The sequence below is a fragment of the Camelus dromedarius genome, chromosome 15, assembly GCF_036321535.1.
Source record: "Camelus dromedarius isolate mCamDro1 chromosome 15, mCamDro1.pat, whole genome shotgun sequence".
Taxonomy (NCBI): domain Eukaryota; kingdom Metazoa; phylum Chordata; class Mammalia; order Artiodactyla; family Camelidae; genus Camelus; species Camelus dromedarius.
In genome coordinates, this window is record NC_087450.1 from 36428901 (window position 1) to 36442637 (window position 13737).

General features: G+C 31.4%; 1 protein-coding gene across 2 annotated transcripts in view; it reads left to right on the forward strand.

Moving 5' to 3' along the window:
• The window catches only part of MAP4K3 (mitogen-activated protein kinase kinase kinase kinase 3), a 154400-nt gene that overhangs the window by 112389 nt on the left and 28274 nt on the right, over window positions 1–13737 (forward strand). For both annotated transcript variants that reach the window (XM_031466873.2, XM_031466874.2), the window contains 5 exons: window positions 4325–4383; window positions 9779–9817; window positions 10059–10112; window positions 11460–11502; window positions 12917–13076. In XM_031466873.2, the coding sequence (XP_031322733.1) occupies window positions 4325–4383; window positions 9779–9817; window positions 10059–10112; window positions 11460–11502; window positions 12917–13076 (355 nt within the window). The remainder of the gene's footprint in view (window positions 1–4324; window positions 4384–9778; window positions 9818–10058; window positions 10113–11459; window positions 11503–12916; window positions 13077–13737) is intronic.

Sequence of the window (13737 nt, forward strand, 5' to 3'; positions counted from 1 at the left end):
AACAGAGTTTGATTTTTAGCATTATTAGTGAGTAAAAAAGATCTTTAAATTTTGAAAGATGCCTGAGTTAAAAAAAAGAAAAACTCACTATAATTCTATAATTAAATAGTTAAGAGTTTTGCCCATAACTGTAAGGCCTAGGTATATCAATCTACAAGATGCTATCTTTACATTAAAATATTATTTTATACATCTGTTCAGCTGATGCTGATTTTTTTCTAATTTGCCTAGTTTTGCTGGACATTTTGGACCATATGCCAATGAAAAATATATTAAAACTTAATTACAGTTGACCCTTGAACAACGAGGGGTTTAGAGGCACCAGCAGTAGAAAATCCAAGTATAACTTTATAGTTGGCCCTCCATATCTGTGATTCTGCATCTGCAGATTCAACCAGCAGCAGATCATGTGGTACTGTCACATGTATTTACTGAAAAAAATCTGCATGTAAGTGGACCCATACAGTTTAAACTGATGTTGTTCATGGGTCAACTGTATATGTAAAACACTATATTAATTGCTGTGGAGGAACATGAGTAGTAACATAATCATTGCTTGGAAGAAACTTACAGTATACCTGAAAAAGTAAGAATAAAATACTTAAAATTATAATTAAAAACATGTCCAAAAGATATACCCAACTGATCATTATCAGTAAACATAACTGAAGTACTTTAAGATTACCCGTGACTTAGGTCAAAATTGAATGAAGTCTGTAAGTAAAGTTTAATTTATTCTGGAAAAAAAACAGATCGGTTTTGTTAATTTCAAATCTGTTAAACTATTATTATAAAAGTTATGTTGTGTGATCACTTTTTTTACCTGTTATCTATGAAAAAAATTTCTAGGGAGAACTCTTTTCATAATTGCACAATGATAGAACATTTTTTAGAATTTCAAACCTAACCTGCTGATACTCATTTCCAACCTTGCTGTACAGAAGTCATGTTTATTCAGTTTGAGTTCCCTTAAATCCTCTGCTTTTATTAGTCAGAATACTACTTGGTCAGTTAGTGTTCTGACCCTACTTGCTTTCCTTTTCAAGAAATAAGTCTTTTTTGAATTATCTAGGATCCAATCCCTTTTTAATTCTGTAAATTACCTACCACATTAAAAGGTATTTCCTAACACCTCATTCATGCCATATTTTTTTCATTTTTTGATGTGAAAAAAAAATTCTGCTATTCTCTTTTTTCTTGGTTAAAATCTATTGCTAAAGTATATTTTCTTTTGTGTTTTTGTAGCCAACTGTATCAGTTCTATTGACTTCCTGCTGTTTTCTCATCAGGTATAGACTTTGTAATCTCCAGAGGGGTTTAAAAAAATAAAAAACAGTAAGATTTTCTTGATCATATGTTGTTCTTTTCCAGTGTTCCACGTTACATCCTCTGTTCTATTTCAGTTCTTGTTGGCACCACAGTTTTCTCAGAGTCTCTATCCTAGGTTCAGAAGTATTCTCCCATTCATCGAAACAAACCACTGCAGTTGGAACTTTCTGTCTCCAAAAAATGTTTTAATTGGGTTTAGGGTGACCTTCTTAAATTTTTTGCTTGAGTGCTCAGTTTGAATCTATACTAGGCTTTTGCATGTTTTCAGTCCATGTTGTTACTAATTTGCCTTTACTATGTAGTTAAACATTGTCATTCATTAATAAGTTGATGCCTGATTTATGCTACTAATTTTTTTATGTCTATCCTGACATGTTCAGATGTATTCTTACTTAGCTTGTAAAGGAAGGCCATATTTTACCATCACTTTACAAGGTTATTTTAAGTACTTTTCCAAGTATAATTTTGTTAGCATTTTCCTATTACAGAATAATAGCTTCCAAGTCCTTTTTGAAAAGCCGTTTTAGATCAGTCTTTCTTAGACTGCCCTAAAGATATATCAGTGACTACCAGCTTTGCCCAGGTTTCACTTTTCTTCCTTTCCTTTTTATTTCTTCTCATTTTTCTTGTCTGGTTTGCTGTCTGAACTCCTGCCACATAATAGGTGCTCGCTAAAAAATAGTTGAATTAAATGAGATTAGCTACTTATTAGAAGGACTTAGTGTAATTCTTTTACTTGATAACATGCCTAGTACATTGTTTTTTTTCCCGTGAATGCTAAAACGTAACTTGATTTACGGAGAAGGAATTAATAAAGAATGAGACCCTTTCAACCTTAGCTTTCCTAGTAGGGCTTAAAACATGGTCCATGTAATAATCAGACTTGGGGGAAAAAAATCAGACTTGGATCTATCTACAACTTCTCCCTAGCCTGAATGTTATTCTGTATTTGAACCTACACTCAATTTTCTGTTAAAACATTGCATTAGTTACTTTATATTTTAGTTTCTTCTCTTACCTTCCTAAAAACACTGCTGACCTCAGTTGATTTTTTTTTTAAATCATTATCATCAATCTGGTAATTGTCATGTTTCAGATGGGCTGACTTTTCTTAATGACACATCTATATTTATATAACAGAAGCCATGGCCACTCTGCACACGTGTGCTTTTGAAAGCTGTCATTTCATTAAAGGCTTAAGAGATTATATTGGTTAAAGGGTTACTGGTCTGGGAGAAGGGCCTAGTTATGTGTAGTGGGAGAAAACAAACTTGAGTTCAGAAGGGTATCCACTGAGATTAGTACTTCTCTATACCAAATACCAAAGTTTAGAGGTTACTATATAAAATCATGACCACTTAGATAGTGTAGCATAATAATTGTGTGGCAGTCTTATGATAATAGCAGTTATATCCTAGTAAGGTAAGGTGAACAGCTGTCCTTTTTCATTAGAATTTTATGTGATACCTTGTGACAGTTCACTATTCTTTTTTGTTTATGATGTATTATCTTTTCTGTCACTGGTAAGAACATTTATTATTATGCATGGAAGAACACAATTATTAAAGAAGACAAAATGTGAGCCTTGTCAAAACCAGGCATTTGACTTTTATTTTCATCAGATATTTTTTTAACAGGTCTTGAGGTATTTAAATGTTAAAGTGCTTTTCACTTAAAAGTGATGCATTTCTTAGACGTCTCATATTGCTAGGCTTAGTACTTTTGTGATCTAGAATTATCTGTATGTATGTTAATAAAGCTGAAGTGTTAGTTACCAATTTACAGTAAAATAAACAAATGGCATTTGAGCAAGCATTTATTTAGGGCCTAGTTAGTATGTGTCAGGCATGATGCCAGACACTAGGGAAGAAAGATGGATTTAATAATTTTCCTTTGTTTCAGGAGCTCACAGCCTAGCTACCATTTTTATAGACTTATAAATTAATTAATTAAAGGGCAGCATAAGTGCTAGAGAAGTGTGTGTTAAATGCTGCGCAGACATGGAGAAGGTTGCAGCTATCCTCCTGGACAGTCTTGGAAGGCTGCTCCAAGGAGGTGACCTCGCATTAAGTCTTCATCGTGCATCTGACAATGACTTGTAAAATTAGAAAGCACTTTAAGTATACTATATTCTAATGAAAATAAAATTCATGTAAAATGTTGAATATTCCCCATTTAATGTTAAAACAGTACTTGAAATACAGTGGCTTAAAAGGGGGAGAAAAGGAGAATTCACTCTGTACTTTCCATGGTTGTTGGAAAGCATTTTTTCTCTAAAAAGGCATTTGAGTCAAGCACATACATTGTTAGTTCCTTTAAATTTCAATTCTTAACTCTACAACCTTCAGCATTCATTGGAAATGTTTAAATATTTGAAGAAATGTCTTAATAATATTCATTTAAAGTTTTGCTGCTTAACTCTTTAAAAAATCATTAAAAGTCCTTCAGTGCAATTTATAATCTTATGCAAGTTCACATTTACAATTTACTTTAAAAGAGCACCCTGTTTCATATCTTTAAAAAATTATTATTACTGCATGAAATAGTAGAAATATGTGAATATGTATATATACATAATTATTAACAATCTCATGTACAAAGTTAAACCAAGATTTTTGTTGCTTGTTCTCTTCTGTAATCATTTTTGTTTCATTATCGCTTGAGAATAAATACCTCATTTGAGCTTTTTTCTTTCTAAAAATTGATTTTTTACAAATGTTAATTACAGAAGCAATAACGATAAATGAACCTTGCATATACTATTCAAACAAATTCCCAGAAAAATATCGAACTTAAATAATAAATTATATAAATCAGGGCTACGAACTTCAGTCTATTTTATTATTGGAAATGTCACCATGCCTTCTTTTTAAGAACATATAGCAATACAGATTTATTTGAAGTCTGGGTTTCTCTTTTTAAAAGCAGTGAATATTAGTGTATCATGATTTGTGATATACCACTATTTGCTAAATATTTTGTTTTGTACTATTAGGATCTACAACTAGAATATGGACAAGGACACCAAAGTAGTTACTTTTTAGGAGCAAACAAGTAAGTAAAATTCTTTTAAAATTAAATTTAAACTCAAGAATAATTAAATTGACTTAAAATATATTATATACTAATCATATTTTAAATATTTATAGTAGTAAATTATATTAGTCTGTTAGATATATTTGTAATATTTTTTTTTATTGAGATATAGTCTATCGTATGTTTTTAACTTTTTTTTACTACTACCTTACTAATCATCTCATTAATTGTCATAATGGGGACAGTCACCTTAAATTTTTATATCAAGCTACTTTATGGACCTTACTTGTTAGACAAAACTAAGTACATTCCAACTAAAGATGAGTTTATGTTTCAGCAACTTACTTCTTTTATTTGCAAAGCTGATCAGTTTATTCCTTACAGAACTTGCTTTGGTACGTCTCTCAGATGTGTTGGCCTCTGTAAACAGCTGGAAATGTTCACACTGTTTAGAAATCTTTATCTTTTTAGTTCTTAAGAGTCTTTTAAAAAGTAGGTAACAGCTAAGTATCATTTATTTCATGCAAGAAATAAACCCAACAGTTATTCAAGGTCTGCTCTACACCAGGCAGTGTCTGGGTGGTACAGCACAGGGGTGAAAAGGCACCTTATAAGGCATAACAATTTAAGTTATTAATAGGCCTGAATTAGGAAGATACGGAGACAGGACTCCACTATTCCCCATGCAGTCTCATTTCCTGAGTTCATGGACAAATTATCATAATAAAACCTAATTTATAAGGAAATACTTAAATTGCCAAAATCTCCTAGCAATCTAGTTTTTATTTTAATAATCAGAACTCCCTAAAATTTTAAAATACAATTTCAGTTACATTAGTGAGTTGAGACATATATATATACCCATATTTTAAGTTAAGCACTTGAGAAATGGTAAATAAAGACAAGTAGCTCAGATTTAGAGATAATAATGCAAAAATCATGTCTCTCCCTTTTTATAAACTAAATAATGTTTAATTTAAATACACCTAAAACCTAGAGAAGGCTTTGAATGACAGAAATGCATTAATTTTGATTTAAGCTGAACTTTAGTTAAACACTATGAAGTGTTTTGTTTTTATTACCCTTGCTTATGTTTCCTAAAATGGAAAGTAAGTCTAAAATTTCCTTGGTAGAAAAATGAAATATTATCTAAATAGTAACTACTTGCTATTTATAGTTTGTCCTAATTTGTTGATGGACAACAAAGGAAAATTTATCTTATAATGAGTTAGCAAATAAAAAATTCTGAAGTGTTTTTTTTATGTTATTTTGTCTGAATTTGAGGTCATTGGTTTTATGGACCTTGTTAGCAATTTTCGGTGTATTTTAAGAGAATGGATAATTTAGAAAAATATTTCGTTTGCCTTTTTTGGTTTATCTTAAATATATTTATATATTCTTGCAAAAATACCCCCCAAATGGCCTATCACTAAATGCTTTTCCAGATTCCTTTGTTCCCATTGTCTGAATTTTTATTGTTAGGCATTTTCATAGTATATAGTTACTTTGGCTAGGTAAAATGTTAATAATTTGCCCAACCTTCATTTTTTGATTAATTGGATCCCTGCTTAAGGAACTGTATTCTATATAATGAATCACTGGCAAGGTAGGTTGGCCAAAAGCTTGACCTTTGGCTGTGTTTCATGTACAGGTATATACATACATGTGACATGAGCATGGATGTAGCACTTCTCTTACTGTACTGATATACGTCTGCTTTATTCTTGTGATTAGGCAGTGTTTTAAAACTCACAGGATTTCCTGCTTTCTCCATAGGTGATCAGGCAGACAAATTTCCATTTATGGGTTTCTACCTATTCCAGACCACTCAAGAACTATCTAAAATAGTTTTGTTTTTTTTTTTTTTAAATAGAATGCATATATATTTTGACTTACTAGGCTGTTTTCTTTTCTTTTGAATTGTTATAATTGGGATCAACTTTTCAGACCATTTAAAGTTGACAAAATATTATTTTTAAAAGAAAACTAAATTGTTTCTGATTTTGTTTTTAATGTAGAGCGAAAGTTCTAAAAATAATTTTCTAAAGACTTAAGTTATAGTGAAAAGAAATTCCTAGCATAATTAAATGTGGTGGTAGTAAATGCCAGATCCAGAGTCAGAACTGTCTCTTCCTATAAGCTGTGCAATTTTGAGAAATTTACCTCAATTATCTCTAATAAATGGGGATTATAATAGTACCTGCCTTATAAGATGCCAAGGGTGAAATGGAATAACCATTATAAACCATTTTGCACATTTAGGGTTTACTGAATGTTTATTCGTTGCCCTTATTTGTAGTATTTACTCAATAAATAAACATTGATCATAATAACAAGTGAGTATGAGTGAATAAAACTGCTTTTTGGTTTTAAAGAAATAGAGAAGTTTTTTATTTTGTTTTTTCAAATATAATCAGGCAGTACTTATAGGTTGTAAAAGGCTGATTATAAAAAAACTAAGTCAGGTAATTTGGAAAGATTTTAGTAACCAGCAGCACAGATTTTTTAGTTAATTCAAACATGCTAGATATTTTGTAGGTGGTTTTTCACTTCTCTCCCTATTATTTTCTTCACTTTATCAGTTAAATCTATGATCTTCATTTGCACATTGTTCCATTTTTAACCTTTTCATCCAAATTTCCTAATCATTTTAGATTGACTTAGTAATTCAGTATCTGAGGGCATCATTTTTGCTTTGCTCATTACTTTCTCAAAATTTCATAATAGAAGAATCCAAGTGTACTAGTGAATAGTGATATTGTTTATTGTATAGCATTCAGTCTTGATGGTTAAATTAGTATCATATTTTTCGCATTACTCTTAAGATACAGTATTTAGTATAAATGGACCTTTAAGCAAATTTAGCTGTGTTTCATTTTCTCTTTTATAAAGGCTGAAAAGCAAATCATATTTCCTGCCTTTCATTAAGACTTCGTGAATTCTGTAACTTTATAAGTAAATATCTTAACATAGTAGGAAATTTAGAAGTAAATGAATTTAAAAGAGATTTTTAAAAAGTGGAATGCCATATAAGTCCAATTAAATACAGTAAACTGAAAATAAACTACATTTTAAATTCCCCTTTTAATTATTTTCAAATCCTAATATTCTCTACTGGAAAGAGAAATGGCTCAAAAAATATCATTATATGCTTTAAAAAAAGGTTTTTTCCACATCTAAGATGATATGAAAGCCCACTGTACAGTTCAGAGATACTATGTTTAACTTGATAAAAATAGTTTAAAGCAGTGCTTCTTAAATTTTTAGTCTCAGGATCCCTTTTCATTTTTAAAAATTGTTGAGAACTCCAGTGAGCTTTTGTTTATATGGGTTATAAATATTAATATTTATAGTATTAGAAATTTAAGTGGAAAACTTTTCAAAATATTTATTGATTTATTTAAAATAGAAGTATACTCATTACATGTCGTCATAAATATCTTGTATGTAGTAAGAAATTCCTCATTATTAAGGACCAATTCAAATGCCACCTCTTAATGGTACCTTCCATGTAACACCACTTAGTTCTTCTCATGAGACTTAGAAGCAGCAAATAATTGCAATACGAGGCTTTATAAGTGTCAACATAGTACAGCAAACTTTTTGTTGAGGCCCACTAATAACATTTTTTTATGAAGAACAGCTACTTTTTTTTCTGAAAAAAAAAATTAGCAAGAAAAGTGGCATCATTTTATATTTTTTGCAAATTTCCTTAATATTTAGCTTAGTAGAAGACAGCTGGATTCTCCTGTCTGCTGCTAATCTGTTGTGATACCATGTATCTTAGTAGTCTCCAGAAAACTCCCAAGTTTCATTCTCCGTGAATGAATAGTGCTTTAGTATTATGAAAAGAATTTTGACCTTGCAGATCCCTTACAGGAGCCTAAGGGACCCCCAGGGTCCCTGAGCTGCACTTTGAGAATTGCTAGTTTGAAGAAGTGTTGCTTAGTTGATAATAATAAAGGAAACACTAATTGAGTACTTAATACCTTCTGAGTTACTACTCAGAGCACTTGTCTGTATTATTTCGTTGTATCTTCAGATAGAGACTTTGACATAGGTACTGTTGTAATTCTCATTTTAAAGATAGGGATACTGAGCTTACAGTGGCAGAGGCGGGATTCAGATTCCAGCTGTCTTTGCTTCACAACCTGTGGCCATTTTGCTATACTGCCTCTGAAGACCTGCCTTCCTAGAGCTAGCCCTTGTGGAGCTTTGTGAATAGATAATGCATTTCACTGAAGTACCTCAATTTTTTATCTGCAAAATAAGATTTGCAATTATTTTATGGTTCTTCTATGTCACTTACCACACCAGATTTGAAACTTTGTTATTTTTTAATACTTAGATTGTTATTAAGCAAACCTAATTAACATATTTGATGGCTAAAATCTAGTCTATTAATTGTTCATACCAACTAACCACACCTTTCAGTTTCTCTGGTTTTATGTTTTGATAATTCTAAGGCAGTTTTTACCACTATATATCGGAGAGGAAAATGATTAAAAGATAGTACCTTACAACTTCTGAGGAGAGTACATTTTCTGCTGATTCACTTTTACCACAGTAATCTATATAGTAACCATACTTCTCTGTATCTCATTAGCTTTAAGAAGGCTATTGAGTTTTTATGCTCAAAGAGTATAGTAAAGGAAGTATGCTGCATAAACTTGCAGTGAAAAGAAGTAAGGGAACTTCAGGAATGCCATGAGTTCTCTCTTACATTCCTGGATATCAAAGTTTTATAAATTGCTCCTAATGATAAAATCCTCGCACCTGGTCTGATACAGGCTTAGTCTCCCAAAAGTGTAAATGTGTTTGCCAGTACACCCCTGGAGAACAGATACCTCAGGTAAGTGAGTGTCTTCTGTGAAAGCAAAGTGCTACTACATTCATGTATTCACATCACATGCATGCATGCTTTTGCAGAGATCCAACATGTTGAGTTTCATTGTAGGATTGCCTGAGAGCATGATGTTTTTTAAAGTGTGTCGCCTTCCTTATCTTAAGAAAAAGAAAATATAATTTCAGGTGTCAGGTAAAATTTTCCAGGTAAAATTTGAATCCTGGAAACCCCTGACAATGACCCTGCAATTATTGTTTTGTCAGTCCTATTGTGACATTTCATGGTGGGTTGTCCTTTGTTTGAATTGGTATTTTTCAGTAAACATTAGGATTTTTTGTTCATTTAAAATACATGTATAAAGTACATTAGCAACAGAAAATAGAGATATCTCATTAATTGTAATTTGATGTTTTATGGTATAAAGGTGATCATTATAGCACATTTCTTGTAGTAAATAGTAAAAAAGCAATTTAAAATTTTATAGGTAAGATTAAAGTGATAAAAAATGTATTTGGGTTTTTTTTGCTTGTTTATTCACATTATTTTTAATTTTTATTTTTCTCTAAGGAGTCTTCTGAAGTCTGTTGAAGAAGAATTACATCAGCGGTAATTTTAATTTTAATTAAGCTTAAAATACTTCATGTCAGATGAGTAGAGTCTGTTTGCCCTCTTCTCTGTCATGTAGCCTAAGATTGTTTTGTTGTTATTTTAATACTGTGAATCCTGTAAAGATGTAGAAATAAAATTCTGTCCTGCAGCAGCCTTCCTGCATTTTGTAAAATTTCTTCTTGAGCTATTTTGGTAAAGTCCATTTAGTAACAAGGGAATTATCCTTCTTTATCTGTAGAGGGCATGTGGCACATTTAGAAGATGATGAAGGGGATGATGATGAGTCTAAACAGTAAGTTCTGTTTCCATTTTTGGTAAAAGAAAAGATATTTGACCTGGTTTATTAGTAAATCTGACAGCTTAATACTGAAGTAATTTTAGTATCGTTACTAATATAACATCATGGGTTGTACCACAGTTTTCTTTTCTCTGTTCTGGTTGTATTAATTGACTCAGGCATCCTTAACAAAATACCATAGACTGGTGGCTTAAACAACAGAATTTATTTCTCACAGTTCTGGAGCTGGGAAGTTCATACCTTCTGGCTGTGCCCTCACATGGTGTTTTGTTAGTGTGCGCGCGTACACACACACACACACACACACCCTACCCAAAGGACCTCATTTAACCTTAATTACCTCCTAGAAGCCCTACGTCCAAATACAAACACATTAGGGGTTAGAGCTTCAACATAGGAATTTTGAGTGGACACAATTCAGTCCATAGCACTAGTTGATAACAGAAAACTTTGAAAAATATTAACAAAGACAGTAAACATACCTTGTAGTTTAATGTTATAAATTAGTCATTAGTAGCTGCTGTAATTATTACCTCAACCACAGTCTTACTATATGGTTGTTTAAATTTCATCTGATAATGTTTCAAATAAACATACTTTGCATATGAATGTATTTTTAAGGGGGCAATATTTTCACTTATGTAAGTATTGATATTTAGTCCTTTTCTTTTTTTGTTTTTTTAAAAACAGATACATATTCATGGTAGAGTGACAAGAGCCCCTGACAAGCAGTTGGTTTTCCTTTTTACCTCTGTGACCTTGAATCAGGTCACTTAACCTCCCTGGGCCTCGATTTCTTCATCTGAGAGTTTATGCTCAATAATCTTTTAATGTTTAGTAGTTGTAAAACTCTGATCCTGGGTTGTAATGAATCTTAACTTCAATCAAATAAATGCTGCCGAGAATTTCATAGAGCATGTATATTGCTTTCGATGAGCTTCATCAGAGATATTCCGTATCTAACAAGAGTAAAAATGAAGCTTCCATTGTGATATATTTTTATATCATTTTGCTGTTTTTCCTTAAGGCAGTTGTTGCTTATGTTTTTATATGAATTACCTTTCAGTTGATATAAATTGGAATTGTAGTTATCTTTTCCAGTTTTAATTACTATATAATATTTGAAACCAAGAAGGCACATCTACTCAGTTACTTCTGAATAATACTTCATCCAACATAACTTGAACATTTCACAAAATACTTTGTAAAACACTCATAACCTTAGAAAAAGAAACTTGTTTATGCAAATTTTTCTTCGACAGCTTTGAAAAATTGATCATTTTAGTAATGATTTGTTTGTAAAATGAGAAGTTCTGACTCTAAGCTTTTATGTCTTTACAGTTCAACCATGAAAGCAAAAGTTCCACCTCCTTTGCCACCAAAGGTAGGCAGGCTTGTTCTCCAGTTTGAATTGCATATGTGTGTGATTGTTCTGCCACTGTAATACTATATTAGTACTTATGCTCTGGCCTGTTTTCACTTGGGATCCACAAAGAAAAATCATGAAGAAGTTACTAACCATGATATAAGTAAATGGTTGTGATTATTTTTGTTTGTCTTTTTTAAATTATCCAACTTGTTATTTAGTGTTTATTCTAAATAATAAGTTCTAGAAATCTGTACGTGAAAATGATTAAATTAATGGATTGCTATTTCATTTGGGATAAACTCACATTTTTTAAATAAGTTTTTTCCTCAAAATCTACAATCTACTAGTAACTGATTTCTTGAGAATAGGTAAAGAATAGTGATTTATCATCACAGATATTTAATTTCCAGAAGATTCTTTTAAATTAAAAATACAAAATAAAGGACAGTCATTTTCAAGATTTTTTTTTAGCAACAAAATCCTTTTGTCAAACAAAGAAGCATCATAAAATAATAATCCCAACTGATGGGATTTTTTTTAAATAAAATTAGTTAATATAGGTATGATAATTTAAATTTATTTTCTAAGTTCATTTGCATAGCAAATTTTAATTATAAAGTGAACTTTTATAAAATGAGCTATTCGAGGGTTTGAAATTTTGTAAATGAGAATTGGAGTCCAATCTTGATATCCATTGTATTACTATATTTTGTTTTCATTTTATACTTTCTTAAATCATGATACACAGAGGTACATAATACTGTTTTTACTTTATTTAGTTTAACACTAGCAGAAATATAGAGATCTGAATTTCAAAGAGATAAATTCTGAGCAGTCTTCCTAATAAAGAACACATTATAAGGTTTTATAAATTCTCCAAACCTTCAGCTGACTGGAGGTTTTCCCAATGTCTGCACAGAAAGTTTCTCAGGTGTCCTGCATTGCTGTGTTAGTATTCTCTCATTTGATAAAATCTTAATTAGCATCTTCTCCTACTCCCAGTCTGAAATTTTATGCATTAGCATAAAAGACGTTGAGTCATCTAAAAGAGACAGTTAAGATTAGCCTTGTAAAGAGGTGAACTTTGATTAGCCTGAATGTTTAAAATAAAAAGAGACTCATTTAAATTGGAGATCAGAAAGAGCAGAATATTTTTATTTAGCATATCAAGTGGATAGGCTTGTGAGGAGTTAATAAAAAGAGACCTTTTTTTTCTGAGAAAACTTACCTAGTGTACATTTTCAGGATATAACGATCATCTGAATCAGATAGTTGAATAACCTTTGAAACTCAGCTGATAAACACAGTTTGAAAGCCTCTGATACGTGATAATATTTACTTCAGGAAGAATATTTAATATTTTTAATGTTTAATGAAACATGAATAATTTCCTGTTTAATCATTGGTCTCCTTTTCTGTATTATTTCAGCCTAAGTCCATATTCATACCACAGGAACCTCATTCTGCTGAGGATGATAGTCAAGGAACAATCAAGAGATGTCCCACATCAGAGAGCCCAGCAAAACCATCCCAAGTTCCACCGAGGCCACCACCTCCCAGGTTACCTCCACAGAAGCCTGCTGCTTTAGGTAATGGGGGAAGCAGGGGTGAATGAAGAATGTTACCAGGTTTTCATAACATGTGGGAAAATGGGGGGAAATCCTTCTTTAAGAGATTATTTGAAATTCCTTTGAGGAGGAGAGAAGAAAGAGGCAGTAGCTCTGGAGGTATTCTCTACTTTTGGGGTCATGGTTTGAAGTGTTTTTATGACAGGATTACCTATGCCCTAGTCTGGGATATTTTGCCCCTTGCTTCTCATTTCATATCTAGCCTTCCCTATTTTGGAGAATTGTTTTTGTCCAATTCATCGTTTATTTAAAGTGTTGCAATGAAAGAAACAAAACTCTGAATAAACAAGGAAAATGTATTTTGGTTCTCAGTTACTTCTGTTTTAGAAAAAAAAAAGAGAGTACCTTGTCTAACTCCTTTATTTTATTTCATTTAATTGTTTTTAGAAAAATGATTGTCAATATTTTCTAAGTATTTGCCTCCAAATTAATACTGGAAGGTGCTGTTATAATACTGTAAAGTTTCTTTTGTGCATTGCAAAAGAAGCAATTAAAAAAAGAGCAGCTAATATTTCTTGAATAACAGACTATAAATTGCCCCTTTCCTGAAAATAGTTATGTATTCAGTATTTTTTTTCTTTTGAACACAAATATATGTACTTAGAACTTAGATACAACCTTA